Raw genomic sequence first — 17268 nt, 5'->3', positions numbered from 1 at the left:
GCTAATGGGCACAAGGGAACTTTTGGGGATGGGGGAGATTCTCTAAAACTGGATTGGGGGCATAGCTGCACAACTCTACATTTACTAAAATCACAAAAGTTATAAATCACACTATTTTCTTACAACAGATGAATGTTATGGAACATAAACTAGACCTCGACAAGGCTGTGAAAAAAAACAACTTAGCAACCCAAACATCTGTCGACGTTAGAAAAGATTTTATTTTTACTTCTGTGTAATATTCCATTAGCTATCAAATTGTGGTATATTTGTCCAATGGAATACTACAGAGGAATTAAAACTAATAAACTACAGCTACATGTATCATTAAAAAAAAATGCATTATGCAAAGAAAAAAATACTAAGCAAAAGACAGAAGTCATACAAGAACACATATAACCTGATTCTATTTGCATATACATACAGATTTTTTAAAAGGCAAAGCTAAACAATGAACGTTTTGGGAATTACACATAGGAAGTAAAATAATAAAGAAAAGCAAGATGACAAACCTAAGCTCCAAGACAGCGGTTACCCTGGCAGGGGGAGGGGAGATGCAACTAGAGAGGAACAGGCGCCTCAAAAGTTCTGACAATGCTGTGTACGGTGGGTGCTGATTACGAAGATGTAACCAAAGGGTAAGGAAGCTTCTCGACAGAGCAAGTCCACCTGCACAGCTTCCTCACACTCACCTTCACCCGAGAGGCCCATGTCTGCCCTCTGAGGACACAGCCCACCCTACTCTGGCCACTGAGTGACAGTCATTTTAAGGTGCCAGAAAGGATTTCTGTTGCTCTTCCTTCTGAGAAGACTTACCTTCCTTTGAACATGTAGTTTAAACACATACCTGTGCAGGTATTCATCACAGAATATAGGGAAAATGGGTTCTTAGAAATAAAATAATCAAGGTCACATGTGCCTTCTGGGGGCATCAAAACCAACAGGCTTTGGTACTGGGGGTGGTCTGTGGGTTGCCCACGCAGGACCAGCAAGAATCCCTCCGGGGTGAGGGTGGGCAGGAGTACCCTGAGGTGCTCACTCCCGAAGAGGATGAAACGCCAAGCCAGCCTGGATTAGCCTCCTGACCTGACCACTTCCTGTGTGCCCGTGGACAAGTGATTCTGCTTCACACATCTGTGAAATCGCGGGAGACTGCCCACCCCACGGGGGGCTGAGGGTACTGCACGAGGCAGCAGCACTTTTGCTCAGGTCCTGACCTGTGTACCTGCCCACGAGGAATCGACCTGATCCATTTCCCTCCCCCAGGGACCATGCCAGGAAGGGGACAGCTACCTCAGCGCACTGGACTTTGGCGATGTAGCCGTTGTTCTGCAGCTCCATCCAGTTGGCTTCATAGAGCTTGGGCCCAATCAGAAAATTTAAGTCGACAATTTTGTCATCTTCCCGGACAAGGGTTGCGGTCAAGCCCAGTTTGCAGTGGGCCTGCACAATGGTGAGCACCCGTCGGAACATCTTGGCTGGGGAAACAATTGGCGCATTCACGCTGTCACTTTTTTAAACGCTCAAAGTACCAAAGACAGCCTCGACCTAATACTGGCCCGGGACACTGCACGGCTGACCCCCGGGCTTCTGGATCACAGGAACCTGGCTCTAGACAAGAATGATTAGGTGCGACTGCTTAATCTCCACTTTTAGACCTGTCCAAAAGAAGGGTGAAAAGGAGAACAAGAGAGGGAGATGACCTGGAGGAAGCCCTAAGCTAGGGAACCCCAGCACTCCCCTCACAACAGCTCGGCTATCAAGAGCACAAACGGCAATCTGAAACATGGCCTACACTTAAAATGCCACTGAGCTCTGAATCATGCAAGGAATTGGTTCACCCTGAGGCCTGTACCTCGGTTACCGGGAAGATGGTGGGGTATCTGGAGGACCAGAGGAATGAAAGGAGCTCCACTTCCCACCACCCTCCCAGAAACCAGGAAGAAACAAGGGAGAGATGAAACCCCAGGCACCTCTCCCACCTTAGGAAACATCCCTCTCTACACTCTTCCAATTACATTCATTCTGGTCAACCAGCAACGTCCTTTGCCTTCCTTTCGCTTGAATGTTATCATTCTTTCTGAGGTATCAAATTAAATTAAATAAACACTAAAAGGGTACAAGATATTCATTTTTAAAAACTCAATTTATGGGTTTCCACAGGCTCACCTTTTAAAAATTCTTAACACTATGAAGAAAGGTAAAAATGTTGAAGTCATGCTTATCTTATATCCAATTAAAGGCAAGGTTAGTGATACTTCAGAAATAGACCTGGGAATTCCCTGGCTGTCCAGTGGTAAGGACTCCATGCTTTCACGGCCAAGGGCCGGGGTTCAATCCCTGGTCAGGGAACTGAGATCCACAAGCCACCGTGTTACGGCCGGATTAAAAAAAAAAAAAGAGAGACCTAAAAATCCGAGGAAAAGAAGGGCAGACGTCACCAAAATACAAACCAAAAACATAAGAACAGTAAAATAACAAAGGTCTGTCTAACCCCAGTAAGTGCCCAGGTCTCACGGTTTCACACACTGAAGCCTAACACAGCTTGCACACACCCCTGGAAAACAAACAAACAAAAAACCAGGGTCAGGCTTATGTCCAAGGACTGTGCCGGCTCCAAAAAGGGCAGCCAAGGACCCCAGACCAGGTTCCCCACGTCAGAAGGACATGGCAGCCAAGGCAGTGGAGACCCCAAGCTACTGTGGGCTCCAGGGAGGCAGCATTGATGCAGGGGACTGCATCAACCTGAGGGGAGCACAACGCGGGGACCCTGCCTGGACACTCTGCAGCCAGAAACAAGCCTTCCCCGAGGCATCGGCCCTGCAAACGAGTCACGTCCCACTGCTACGTTCTCTCACAGCCATAACAGCTGTCACGGGGGAAGAACTCACATACAACGATGTGCATGGCTCCATGAATTTTTACACAGGAACATACCTGTGTGGAACCACCCAGATGATGGGAGTGTTCTCAGCACCCAGAAGTCTCGCCTCTGACCCCTCTGGTCAACACCAGCACTCTCCCTCAAGGGAACCCCGATCCAACTTTAGTCATCAGAGAGGAGGTCTGCCTCCGGTCTGAAGTTCATGTAAATGGAATCACAGTACGTACTTTGCATGTGCGGCTTGTTTCACCAGACATTATGTCGCGGTTGTCATTTGACATTTATTTGTGTGATTCTCTGACTGTCTCTCCCACTTTGTCTCCGGTGCCAACCAGAGTGCCTGGTACTTAATGGGTTCTCAATAAATACTTGTTAAAATAATGAAAGTGGCACAGTGCCTTGCATGCAGGAAACACCTAATATATGCAAGTACTGTAATAAGAATTTCTTATTAATATAATGACTTAATAGGCCTCCTTTTGGAAGATCTATAAAAGAACACAACAATCTTTATCTTCTGGGATAAATCTCAAAGATTTACCATTCTACCTAGTCCAAGTGATAAATGTTTATGGCAGAATCTTACTCTGATTTGCTAGAATTCCCTATTTAACATCTGCTCTCTGGCCCAGTGAGCATGGCCATAGGGCTTATAAGGCCTGAATGCAAAATCCTTTAGAGCAGTTTGGTTTCACTCTTCTACCTAAACAGAGGCAAATGCTCCAATGAACCAGAGGAGAGACAGACACACCTAGTGAACTGTGTGGGGTACACCTCTATATCCTCATCACCAGGTAACCAACCCCAAGCCTGGCTGCCACCCTCTAAGACCTGGGGCCCAAGTTAAAGAGGAACACCAACGTATGCTAAATATATCCTCCGGCAGAAGGCCTCAAACATCCCCACGCTTCAAACACAGCCTTCAACTAAACTGCTACAAAGCAATTCCAAAGTCGTTTATAAAAGATGTTTCTCTAGATCACCAATTCCCAATCCAGTCAGACCCAATACCAATCCTCTCCTTAAAGGTTTTTTTTTTCTCTTGGTTTAGTTTTTAAATATCACACAGTAAACTGCACTTCTTCTGAGGGTGGGTGGGTGAGAGTGGTTCTACACATGTTCATACGTGTGCAGACTCGCGTAGCCACCACCACCATCATACTCAGGAGACGAACCAATCCATGACCCCAAAAGCTGCCTCGTGCTCTCCCTGTCCAGTCATACCCTCCCTGCCCCACCCCGGCACCCACCCATCTGTTCTCCATCACTACAGTTTTGTCTTTTCAAGAATGTCCTACCAAAGGCATCACACACTCTGTAACCTCTTGGGACTGGCTGATTTCACTCAGCACGAAGCCTTTGAGACTCCTTTCCACGGAGCGTCCCAGCGGTTGAGGGACCAGCTTGTCCATCCAGCCACTCACTGACAGTCATTTCCGTTGTTTTCTAGGTTTCAGAGATTACGACCAGAGCTGCTTCTATAAACATTCATGCACAGGTTTTTGTGTGAACCTAAGTTTTCATTTCTCTAGAATAGATGCCCGGAGTGGGACTGCTGGGTCTATATGGTAATTTTCTAATAAACTGCCAAATCTCCCCAGAGTGACTGTACATTTTGCACTTCCTCTGGCCACGTATGCCACTTCCAGCTGATCTGCACTCTTGTCAGTACTTGGTACTGTCAATATTTTTTATTTTAGCCACTCTAATAGGTCTGTAGTGGCATCTCATCGTGGCTTTAACCTGCATTTCCCTGGGGACTAACGCTGCAGAACGTCTTTCAAATGCTTACTGGCGTCTGTATAGTCTCTTGAGTGAAAATCTGTTCATGTCTTTTGCCCGTTCTCTAACATTTCTGCCTTTGCCTGACTGTAACAGCAATCAAATTAACATGTCTACGGCCTAACTCCTGATCTTCTCTCTCCAAACCTGCACCTTCTAGAGTCTTCCCCATCCCAACACCCACTCCACCCTTCTGACGGCTCAGGCCAAAAGCTGACAGTCATCCTTGATTCCTCTTTCTTTCAGAACCACATCTAACCAGCCCACTTAACCTTCACAACATAACCAGAATCAGTTTACCTTTATTCTTACTGGTCCAAGACTCATGTTGGGATTCCACCAACTAACCTACCTAGCTGCTCTCCACCCTTGCTTCCTGCAGTCTCTTCTCAGCACAGCAGCCAGGGTGATATTTTTATAACTTTAAGTCAGATAATGTCACCCCCAGCTCAAATCCCTCAAATGGCTTCTCACCCAGAGTGCAAGCCAAAGACCTCCTTCAGGTCCTACAGGACTGGCCCCAACGCCTCTCCGACCTCAGCTCTGGCCGCTCTCCTCCACGTTCCCCTCCAGCTGCAGGGCTACAGTATTGTCAGGCCATGCAAGTACTACTTCCCCACCTCAGGACTGCTTCCTTCTACCCGAGAGACCCCGCTCATCCCTACCTGGCCTGCTGTGAACATCTCTCGGTGTTTTCAGACATCCAGAGGTGGAGGAGCTCTCATTAGACAGAAAAAAACAGATAGAAAGGCCATTTTGACAATGTTTTGAATACTCTATGTGAAAATGCCTCTGATGTCATTTACTTCAGAGTAATCTCTAATTTACACTTCGTAATTGATCAGGGCTACCCATTAACTTGTTTTATCAAGAAAGGGTTGCCTGGGTTTCCCTGGTGGCGCAGTGGTTGAGAATCTGCCTGCTAATGCAGGGGACACGGGTTTGGGCCCTGGTCTGGGAGGATCCCACATGCTGCGGAGCAACAAGGCCCGTGAGCCACAACTACTGAGCCTGCGCGTCTGGAGCCTGTGCTCCGCAACAAGAGAGGCCGCGATAGTGACAGGCCCGCACACCACGATGAAGAGTGGCCCCCGCTTGCCACAACTAGAGAAGCCCTCGCACAGAAACCAAGACCCAACACAGCAAAAATAAATTAATTAATTAATAAACTCCTACCCCCAACATCTTCTTTAAAAAAAAAAAAAGAAAGGTTTGCCTGGAATGCTATTCAGTAATAAAAGGAACACAGCATTGGTACGTATTACAACGTGGGTAAACCACTGTGTGAAGTGAAAGAAGTCAGATAAAAGAAAATACATATTATGTGATTCTGCGAATATATTTCCAGAAAAGGCATGTCTCTAGAAACAGAAAGCAATTCAGTAACTGCCTGCGGCTAAGGATGAAAACACCGATGGTAAGTGAGTATGAGGACGATGTTCTAAAACTGGGTCATGGTGATGGTCGCACCAACTCCATTTTACTAAAAATCCTGAATCGTATACTTACGATGGGTAGATTTTACGGTTTATAAATTATGTCAATATGGCTGTTTAAAAGGACTGCCGGCAATACTTGGACTTCTATAACATATTAAGGAACAATACTTTAGTCCTCAAATAAAACAAATATTGCAAGGACTTTTTTGTGCTCCCAGTCTAGTTTTTGCAGGACCGAAAAGAAAAAAATGGGTTAAGGGTAAGCTGAGGTGCAACAGTTGAGAGGGAGGATGGAAGAAAATATCACTTTCTAGATGACTACTCTGGGCCAGTGACTGAGGAAGCTGCCAGTGTGTACACCCACCTACCACTAAGCCCCACCCCACCCCACCCACCCATGCTCATGGAAATCAATCTGTCTCTACGATGTGTAGGCATCCCAGCTCTCAGCCTGCTTACCTGGTATGGTGTGTACTTCGTCCAGGATCATGAGGCCCCACTCCTGAGTTTTGAGCCACTCCATCACCCGCTCGGCCTCCCAGGACCTTTTGGTGGTGTGGCCCAGCATGGAGTAGGTGCTGATGGCAATGGAGCAGCCTATGGGCTTGTCCTTGGCGTCAGAGGTAAAGCGGCAGATCTGGCTGTCGTCGATGGTGGACCACATCTTAAACTGGGCTTTCCACTGCTCCACAGACACAGCTGAGTTGCCCAGCACCAGGCAGCGTTTTCTGACTGTGCACGCAGCTGTCACGCCAACCAAGGACTTCCCAGCACCTACGAGAAACCAAAGGGCAATCCTACCCAAGGCCGGGTTGAAATGAGGGACAGGGACAGACAGAAGGACTTGTCAGCCCACCAGTCTGGCCAAAATTATCTGTAATAATCCTCACGGCTGACACTGTTGAGGTGCTTACTGCTCCAAACCTGTTTCCTTCTTTAGAAAAAGGAGGCACACACACCACACACAAACGTGAGAATTGAAAGACACACGCGCCAGGCCCTATTAAAGCACTGTACATGCATCTCAATTAAATGCTGAAAAACAACATCTGTCAAAATAAACCATAGGGAAGAGACACTCCTATTATTGCCATTTTAAACATGGGAAAACTAAAGCTGAGGGGTAAGTCACCCAAGGCCCTGGGACAGCAGTGCTGCTGGGGTACAGTGTGCCCAACACCCAGACTACCTCAGGAGGGACTCAGTAAAAGACGGCTACTATGATGACACAACAAACCGGGCTGAGCACTTGGGAATGCGGTACGTACGCTGCTACTGGCAAAGACAGAGGAAGGTGAAACTCCAGGGGCTTCTGAGTTTACTACCACCTACTGTGTGAAGACCAAGATTAAAAATCAAGCTATTCCTTGAAACAGCAATTCTTCCTTTACCAGGGGTGTGCATCAAAATAACCCATGAGGCTTTAAAAAAAAACCAAAAAACTGAAGGTGCCTGCCCCTCCCCGAGAGAGTCTGCCTTCTTGAGTATGGGGTAGGCCACCAGCTGAGCCTACTGTGACCTCTGGCCAAGAACCTAGGCCAGACCTGACACGACTTAGGACAAATGATGTTAGATGGGCGCCAAGGGGGCTGCCACAGCCCCTTCTTGGATGTGCACACTGTAATAAGCAGTCCAGGCCCAAACAAAGTTTCTGTGCTAGGGAGCCTCCAAATACACACAACTTACAAGACTGAGTGTGAGGAACTCTAAGCCCAGGATGTAAACTAGCCCCTTCCCACAACACCATCCTTCCTCACTGCCCAAGACTTTATACACTGCTTAGCTGATTGGTTCACTGTCTGAGCTACCCCACCACAATGAGCTCCATGAGGTCAGGAGTGTTGTTCTATCCACCATTACATGCCCAGCGTGCAGGTCAGGGCCCTGCACAGAGCAGGCACGCAAGTATTCGTCACGTCATGAATCAGGGAGCCATGTGACACTGGCTGTTCCCTGACCAGGTGGGATTTAGAGGAAGGCCCTCAGGGAGAGCGTAAGGCAGATCCGGACAGAGCAGCCTAGCCATCTTCTTCACTCAGGCATCACTCACCACAAGGAAGGACGATGACCCCGGAACGTGCACGCCCATTCCCAAACATCTTCCGCAAGCTCTTCTCCTGATAAGGTCTAAGGACAGCTGTGGGTTTCAGGTCAATGTTGATGTCAGGGTTGACAGAATCATTCCGGAAGTCGTATTCTGCTAACAGAGGGTACTCCAGGTGGATGCAACGTTTCTGGAGTTCCTCAATCATTTCCTGGAAAGTGAGCATGAAGGTTTTATAATCCTGTTAACTCCAAAGTGTGCTCACAAACAGCACACATTCTAAGGAGTCTAATAATTTAAAGAAAAAAAAAAAAAAAGGTGAGCTAGACTTTTAAATTTCAGATCTTGCTTGATGAGAGCCAGCTTAAAGCACAGACTAAGGGCCCCAAACTAAGGACATGGACAAAATTAAATCCAATCAGCCACCAAAAATGCCCCCCAGGCACTGTTTCTCACATCTCCCCAGGAACTTGTGAACACTGACCCCCCAGCCTGAAAAACAGGACACTCAGCTCTAACTCCATCAGGAAGAATGGTGCTGCAGTGCACAGACACCAAAATCTGGGGACAGATGGGGATTCCTTCCTCTCACACAGGCTACAAACAGTCCATGAAGGGCTGAACCAGCTTCTGACACAGGCTTAGAGAAGCAACCAGGAGGGGTACATTCACTAACCTGCTTGACTTCAAAAGATACTGTCTGTGTCTCTTCTTCTTCCTCCTCGTCCTTGTCCATTTGCTCATAAAAGTCGAAGAGGTCCGTGGGGATGTCAGATTTACCCTGTGGATCTGTCACCCGGGAAGTGGATGGCCCACCGCTGCCTTCAGCACTCTTAGCGATCTGAAAGAGAAAGGCAGGATCTGGACTTGCACAGAACATTTAACCCTACCGTTACCAAGCAACAAAGCTGCAAGAAAACAAGGACTACTAGACTGCAAATGCTGGCCTAAATGCACCTGAGAGAATTAAAGTCCTAAATGCGTCCACCCCCAAGGGTGACCCAGGAGGCCACATACAGCAGATTTGCTTGTGAAAGTCTCTGTGATGAGCTCGGTTGCCTCCCCCTCAGAGTTCCTCAGGCGGCATTCCCGGATCATGGGATCCTGGAGAAGATGCTGGATGACATCAGGGTGAGAACTTTCAACGAAGTACCTATAAGAAGGGAGGAAGGAGGTGCATACTGACCAGTACACCATTTTCAGAAGGTTCCACTGCTCACTCATAAGATGATCTGGAGATAGCAGCCTAAGGCCTCTCTCCACGCTCACCCTCCCCCAACCCTTTGCCAAATCTGAGATATGAGCTACTGGCCATGACATAACACACGAGGGTTGCAGGCAAAGCCCCACTGTGAAGACAAACTAGCAGGGACCTGAACCCCAGCTCCACTGTTCAGGGGAGTACAGTGATCAGTGAATGAATTTCCGGTTTTGGCCACATCACTTCACTTTTTCCTTTTAGCCCCTTACTCGGGGGAGTAGGTGTTAGTGCAGAGCAGACAGTCCACAAGTGTTAGCTCCTTGCCACCTGATATGCAGAGGGTGAACGTGCCTTGGATGGGCCTGTCACAGAACCCCTTACCTGTTGTGCTTCAGGACCAGCTTGACTTTCCCATAGCTGACAGTACATAACTGCAAGAAGTGACAACACCATACAGGCAAAATTAGCAATATACACCTCACTGAACACTCGTTCATTACTGGGCACATCTTACTACCTACAAAACAAGTGAAGAGTTCATTTTACTTTAGGAAAATCCAATGTGCAATCCTAAAGGGGGTAGGTCTGCCTCAATTGAGCTTTTCTATTAGCTCCTACTTTTTGAGGGCAAAACCTTCCTCTTGCCTGGCTAAATCTGATGCACATCCCTTAATCTAAAAAATGCTGCTTAGAATCTTTCTTTTATTTTCTTTTTCCCTTTCTTCTCCATTCCCAGAGCCCCATCCTAATCCAGGAGTTCACCTCATTGTACCAGTACTACCACAGATCCCAGCACAAAGCTGGTAGTTATGTGTTCACTAATTGTGAGCTGCGTAAATTAAATGTGAAGCCTCTGGCCTCCTCACCAATGTTCCTATCTCCCCAACTAGATGTAAGCCTCTTGATGGTAGAAAATCCTTCCAGGTTCCCAAAAATCTTTAGGATGGAATGCAGCAGAGATTATACAGTAGCCACGAAAATTCACAATTCAGATCTCAGGCTGCTGCCGCCTCCACTGCTGCCCTTCTGCATCCACCACTGCACTAACCAACACCCACATTCCCACAGGCAGCTCCCAACCAAGACTGAGAACAGCCAGGGTACTGAAATAGGCTCATTCTACAAGGTGCAAGCCCTTTTCCCAGGGCACCCTTTCACATCAGAAGAAAGGAGAACTCTCTCCACGGCTCCTGCCAGCTTCTCTAAGATTGGCTTCACTACTGTACTGGATGCCTGTGGCACTCATCTTCTGCCACTTCAGATCTGGGGGTCTGAATCTAATTCCCTGTAGATCAGCCGAGGACAACGAAAGCCACTGTCCATCTCTTTTTAATGGTATTCACTCTCTCTCAGAACAAACCCAAGCAGGTTCAAGTGCTCGCCACATAGAACCCTATCCACTTCAAACTTTGAAGTCCTTTTTGACTTTTCCTCATGGAAGTTGTTGACTAGCGGTCTCGTGCAGGTGTGCAAACTTAGATGGAGTTTGTCATCTGTACTAACTTGCTCAGGTTACCATACAGAACACCACAGACTGAGTTGTTTAACAACAGAAACTTATTTCTAGAAGTCCGGGATCATGATGCCAGCCATTTCGTTTCCAGTGAATGCTCTCTTCCTGGCTTCTAGGCGGCTACCTTCTTGCTCTACGCTCACGTTACATCTTCCTTGTACGAATGAAGAGAGAAAGAGAGCACACACGCCTTCTGGTGTCTCTTCTTATAAGGACACTCATCCTGTTGGCCCCACTCTTATAACCACGCTTGACTCTAATTATATCCTTACCCCAAATACAGCCACATACGGGTTAGGTCCTCAACACACGAATTCTGGAGGGGGCACAATTCAGTCCGTAACACCATTCACTTCGGGCTATACTCCCAAATAACCCAGGCCAGAATGGGCCTGAATTAGTAACCCTGCTGTGTTAGCACCCACTGGCTAAGAGCAGTTCATGGGAAGTCTGCCCTCAGCAAAACACAATGCTGGATCCAGAGGAGTAGCAGCTGGGGTAATCGGTTACTATGCTCCCCACACTGGATCTGAATGGCATTTTCCTGACTGCTACAAGTTAACAATGTACAGCACCTGTCCCCACTATCACTACGAAGGAGGGCAAAAGAGCCAGCCTTAGCCCCCACTTGCCTTAATAAACTGAATAATTCCATCAGGGACTCCCGTCTTGCTGAGCTTCCTGAGGTACTCAGTGATGTCAGTAGTTTGCAGCCCAACGCTGACAGCCGCGTACAGGGAGTAGGCAGTTAGTTTGTACTCATGCACGTGGGTTGGTCGGCACACCGGCTCTGCAATAGCCACCAGGAAGTCTTGAGCATATCTGTAAACTGGAGAGAAGGCTTCTAGGAAGATGTGGCCATCAGGAGCCTGAGAAACACCAAATGGACACAACAGACAAGGAAACTAATGAGTTGCAGAGACGATGAGACTCTTTCCCACATCACTATCTAGAAAGGATAAGCTGCCCAGAAAGTGATCTAAAGCTAGCCAACACCAGGAATATTTTTGTAAGCACATCTTCAGCCAACTGTGGGTCCTGCTACTTGAATCGGATACAAGGAGTAGAGAGAATAGAAGAAAAGGTTTCCGAAGTCACTAGCTGCCTCTCACGATCCTTCACAGGAAAAGCCCACCTTACTGGCTATCCTTCTGGCTAGATTTCAAATGAATGGAGAACATTAATTACTTCAAGTTGAGCAAAAAAGCTGCCTAGCAAATATATGTCTCATTAGGTTTTTTTTAATGGGGAATTAAAATGTTACATAATAAATGCCATTTATTCTTTAGATAAAAGTTGTTTCCAAACATGTGGCAGAACTGGAGAGGGAAAGGGGAGCAAAAGGAGGGGTTAGCGAGGAAGGAAGCCCAAGTCTAGCCAGCACATGTGTGCTAGCATATGCTCCTTGCTATCTCGGCTGTTTCAAACTGCCTATGAAAATGAAAGCTCGCTGCCAGTGGGCTCTGAAGCAAAGCTCAGGATCCCGCGTTCCCATCTGGGCCGCACCCACTCTTGGGCCCGGCCCCGGCTGAGGCGTGCTTACCACCCAGAGGGGCCTGGAGGTGTGGTCGTCCTTCAGCGGCATCTGCAGCCTGTAGTCCTTGGCTCCATACTCATCCACTTTGGTGCTGGACTCATCCACCTGCTTCCCGGCCGCCGAGGGAACCGCTTCCTGAGGGTCATTCCCAGGGGCGTCGTCTTCATCGTCTTCCTCATCCTCGTAGTGCCGCTTCTTGGACTTCTTCTTCTCTGCAGATACGGACACGGACACAGACGTGAGCCCCGCAGGAGCCTTGCGTTCCCCCAGCACCGACTAGCCGCAGGTCGGGGGAACCTGGCTGCAGCCGGACTTCCCCAGCGCCAAGCACCCCTAGCCCAAAGCCACTGCGGTGTTGGGACAGGGGATGCTTCCTCTCAGGCCTGGAGCCCAAGGTCAAGGTGCTGGGGGCCCGCTCCTCCGTGGGTTCTGGGCTCAGTTGGTCCCAGACCCCTCCCAGCCCCGTCTCCGTCTCTGCCATGACATCTCTCCCTCAAACGCTGCCCACCCAGCCCGGGGGGCAGGGCTGCCCGGAGGTCAGGGCTGCCCGGAGGTCAGGGGTCGCACCCCCGCCCAGCGGCCTGTCGGGACAGTACGTGACGACGGCGAGCGACTCTGGGGTCGACCGCCGCCGAGAAACCCTGAGCAGCTACCACACAGGATGATAGGGACGGCAGGTGCAGGCAGCCCCGAAACGCGCCTACGCCACGTCTCACCGCGGTCCGCCCGGTCCCTTTTGCCCATGTCGGCGTCCGGAGCAGGCAACCCGTACCGCCGAGGAACCCCGGAGACGGCTCTCTGTGGAACTTCCGGTCCACACCGGAAGTTATTCCGGCCACCGCACAGGAAGTCCCGCCTCTGGGCGCTCGGGCGAGGCGTCGGTGGTTGAACCCGCAGCTGAGCGGTCCGCTGACTGTACCCGGGTGCAGGCCCTTTCTCCCCATTTTTTCTCCTAGTCAGTGAAGTATTTTTTCAGTACCTGTTAACGATCGTCCAGGCACTGTTGTTTTAGCCCCTGGGGCAGGATAGTGAACAGAGCGAAGGCGTTGGCCTCTTGGAACAGAGAGACGTGGGTCGCAAACAAATGTGTTAAGCGCTCTAAGGAAGAAATAAAACAGAGCCCAGAATGGCAGGCAGTGCTGTCCCAGAATATCTGGCTGAAGGGGTGTTATTTGAGAAAAAGGTCATGAAAGTGAGATAATGTCCTATGTAAATACCAGGAAGGAGCAGTGTGGGTCTAGGGGCCGGCCGACACAGGTTTGGCGTTTAAGGGGAGCTGAGAGGGGGAGCAGTATGGGTGTAAGAGGTGGAGAGCAGTGATTCTCAAAATGGGGTCCCCTGGCTGCATCGACATTATATGGAAACTAGTTAAAACTGATCGGAAAGGCACAAACGCAAAATATCTAAGTCATAAAATTTTGCAGGCAGGCGCAACCATCCTGCCCTCCAGAAGACTGTGATGCTCAACTCAGAACAACTAATGTAGAGCTGTGTAGGTCATTGCAAAAACTTTGGATTTTATTATGAAATGAGAAGCTACTGGAGAGGTTTGAGCAGAGAAATGACAATCTGATTTCGTATTAAAGGATCACTCTGCACTGGCTGCTGTGTTGAAGATGGACTTTGCAAGGTCAAGGGCAGCTATTGCAGCGCTCCAGTTGAGAAATAACTGGCTTTATTAGGGTGTTGGGGTAAAGGTGATGAACAGTGGTTCCATTCTGAATATATTTTGAAGATAGCACACGATTTGCTGACTAGATATGGAAGGTGAGAGAGAGGAATAAAGGAAAACTGCAATGTTTTTGATCTGAGCAATTGCAAAAATGTTGTACCTCAGGGAAGGTACAGGTTTTTGTTTTGTTTTTAACAAGGGGGAACTGAGCAGCACCCAGCCTGCTGCTGGTGAGGGCCAGGACCCCCGCTCAAAGTCTCTGTTAAGGGGTGCTACTACAAGGTTGGGTAGTGGTCCTCACGCGGAGTTCGTCATCCTGCACGATTTCACCGTTGGCCAAGATCTGCAGTGTCCTTCCAGGAAGTATGGGTCCCTGCTGCACTGCACCTTTCCCCAGACCTCGAAACACCTGAAGGAAACAATCTGTATGGGCGGCTCCCAGAACTCGGCAGCGTCCTCTCCTCGGAAAGTACGGATTTGAACACTGGTTTTGGATGTATTTAATACAAGTGGCTATGTTAGCCTGTCCGAGTGCCATAACAAAACACCACAGACTATGTGACTTGAACCATGAAACTTATTTTCTCACAATTCTGGAGGCTGGAAGTCCAAGTTGAAGGTCCTGCTCTCTTCCTGGCTCACAGACAGCCACCTTCTTGCTATGTCCTCACATGGGGACTGAGGGAACGGCAAGCTCTCTGGTGTCTTTTCTTCACGTAAGGGTACCAGCTTTGTCAAATTAGGGCCCCACCCTTATGACCTCATTTAACTTTTATCACCCCCTCACAAGCTCTGTCTTCAAATACAGTCACATTGAGGGTTAAGACTTCAATGTATGAATTTGGGGAAGGATGCAATTCACAGAAGTAGCCTATTACATGATCAAAGGAAGTGTCAAGCAGGCAGTTGGATGGAAGTCTGAAGTTCCATCCAACAAGGGACCTAGAAATATAAGCTTGGGAATTGCCATTATATCTATGGTATTGAATCTATAGAACTGATTGAGGTTACCTAGGGAATGAATGTAGGTGAAGAGAACGTCTAGGAACATTTCACAGTGAAGAGGCTGGAAGATGGAGAATTGGGCAACACCAGTTGAAGAACAGTCAGTGAGATAGGAAAATCGGGAATCCTGGAAGTCCTTTCATTCATTTCATTTCAAGGTGGAGGGAGTGATCTACTGTGTTAGATGCTGCTGATCAGCTGAGCAAATTGAAGACCAAGACTCAGCCACAAAATTTGCAATGTAGAGATCAGCTCTTAGCTAAATGGCCTTCAGTAAATTGAAGCTTTGTTCCCTGCTCTAAATGAATTTCACTTCCTCAGGTAATGGAGGAACCACACCGTTAAAACTGACTTTTGCATTTTTATATTTTCCCTCTGATTAAAGTAATGCATGCTGTGTGAAGATCTCGGAAAACAGAGAAAAGCATGGTGAAGCTTATTTAAATCATACATAACACTACTCCTAGCTATCTATATTTTGGTTTATTTTCTTTCAGGCTTTTTTCCTGTGAGTAGGTATTTTTAATACCAAGAAGATGTCATCTGGACATATAATTTTATATCCTTCTAACATAAGCTTTGTTCACCTCTCACTAAAATGAATGTTTAAGGACTACTTAATTTTCTGTTGTATGGTAATATCATTATTTAGTCAAACCCTAATTTGGGGGCATTGGAATAGTTCCAGGTTATCCCATTGTAAGTAGCTCTGCAATGAGTATCATTGGCAATTAATCTCTAACTACATCTTGAATTTTTTTAAGGCAAATTCTAAGAAATAAAAATAATGGCCTTGGGTATTCCCTGGCTTTCTGGTGGTTAGGACTCCACGCTTCCACAGAGCACAGGGTCGATCCCTGGTCGGGGAATTAAGATTCTGCAAGACGCATGGCACAGCCAAAGAAAAGGAGAGGGAGAAAAGAAATAATGGCCTTAAACATATGGCTTTTGATTAAGCTCTAACTGCCAAACCTGGTTAATGTTACTGAAGGATTTGATGAGGAAGAATGACTAATCTGACCTTTTCATAATTAAGAAGATATTTTGTGAACTGACACTTGACAAGAATACTCAATGGGGAAAGGTTAGTCTCGTTAATAAATTTTGTTGGGAAAACTGGATAACCACATGTTGAAGAATGAAATTGAACCCCTATCTTATACCACTCCCAAAAATTAACTCAAAATGGATTAAAGACTTAAATAAAAGACATGAAACCATATAACTCTTAGAAAAAAACAAGGAAAAGCTCCTTGACATTGGTCTTGGCAACATTTTGGATATGACACCAAAAACACAAGAAACAAAGGCAAAAATAAATAAGTGGGACTATAACAAAGTAAAAATCTGTGCAGCAAAAGGACGACAACAAAATGAAAAGGCAACCTACAGAATGGGAGAAAATATTTGTAAACCATATATCTGATAAGGGGTTAATATCCAAAATATATAAATAACTCATACAACCCAATACAAAAAAAATGTCAATTTAAAAATGGGCAGAGGAACTGTAAAGGCCTTTTTTTCAAAGAAGACCTAAAAATGGCCAAAGGATACATGAAAAGATGTTCAACATCACTAATCATCAAGGAAATGCAAATCAAAAACCTCAGTGAGATATCACCTCACACAGGTCAGAATGGCTTATCAAGAAGACAAAGTGTAAAAAATGCTGGCAAGGATGTGGAGGAAAGGGATTCCTGTGTCCGTCAATAACAAAAAAACAAACAACCCAATCAGAAAATGGGCAGAAGACCTAAATAGACACTTCTGTAAAGAAGACATACAGATGGCCAATAGGCACATGAATAATGCTCAACATCACTAATTATTAGAGAAATATAAATCAAAACTACAGTGAGGTACCACCCCACACCACAGAATGGCCATCACTAAAATGTCTACAAATAACATACCCGGTTGGTCATGCCAGTAGCACATGCTTGTCTCAAAGATTAAACCATGCCTGTCTAAGTATGCATGGCTGCTACAGTGAAACTGTGAATGGCTCATTAAATCAGTTATGGTTCCTTTGGTCACTCGCTCCTCTCCAACAGTAATTTACTGGCACAAAACCAGAAATACAGATCAATGGAACAGGATAGAAAGTCCAGAGATAAACCCACGCACCTGTGGTCACCCAATGTACGACAAAGGAGGCAAGAAAATACAATGGAGAAAAGACAGTCTC

At 47.0% G+C, this 17268-nt stretch overlaps 1 protein-coding gene across 2 annotated transcripts in view; it reads right to left on the bottom strand.

Moving 5' to 3' along the window:
* ERCC3 (ERCC excision repair 3, TFIIH core complex helicase subunit) overlaps positions 1 to 13195 on the bottom strand; it is a 37497-nt gene extending 24302 nt beyond the window's left edge. Inside the window, exons 1-9 of one of the 2 annotated variants that reach the window (XM_082841704.1) lie at positions 13117 to 13195; positions 12407 to 12607; positions 11496 to 11732; positions 9732 to 9781; positions 9167 to 9302; positions 8826 to 8990; positions 8156 to 8360; positions 6565 to 6879; positions 1294 to 1478 (exon numbers count right to left, since the gene is read on the bottom strand). In XM_082841704.1, the coding sequence (XP_082697830.1) occupies positions 1294 to 1478; positions 6565 to 6879; positions 8156 to 8360; positions 8826 to 8990; positions 9167 to 9302; positions 9732 to 9781; positions 11496 to 11732; positions 12407 to 12448 (1335 nt within the window). In that variant the 5' untranslated portion in view covers positions 12449 to 12607; positions 13117 to 13195. Of the gene's footprint in view, positions 1 to 1293; positions 1479 to 6564; positions 6880 to 8155; positions 8361 to 8825; positions 8991 to 9166; positions 9303 to 9731; positions 9782 to 11495; positions 11733 to 12406; positions 12613 to 13116 lie in introns of both variants that reach the window. The other variant, XM_082841703.1, reaches the window with a different exon arrangement.
* Between the last annotated feature and the right edge of the window lie 4073 nt (positions 13196 to 17268).

Source organism: Leucopleurus acutus (assembly GCF_964270905.1).
Source record: "Leucopleurus acutus genome assembly, chromosome: 6".
Lineage (NCBI taxonomy): Eukaryota > Metazoa > Chordata > Mammalia > Artiodactyla > Delphinidae > Leucopleurus > Leucopleurus acutus.
This window is presented reverse-complemented; position numbering and strand designations above follow the sequence as displayed.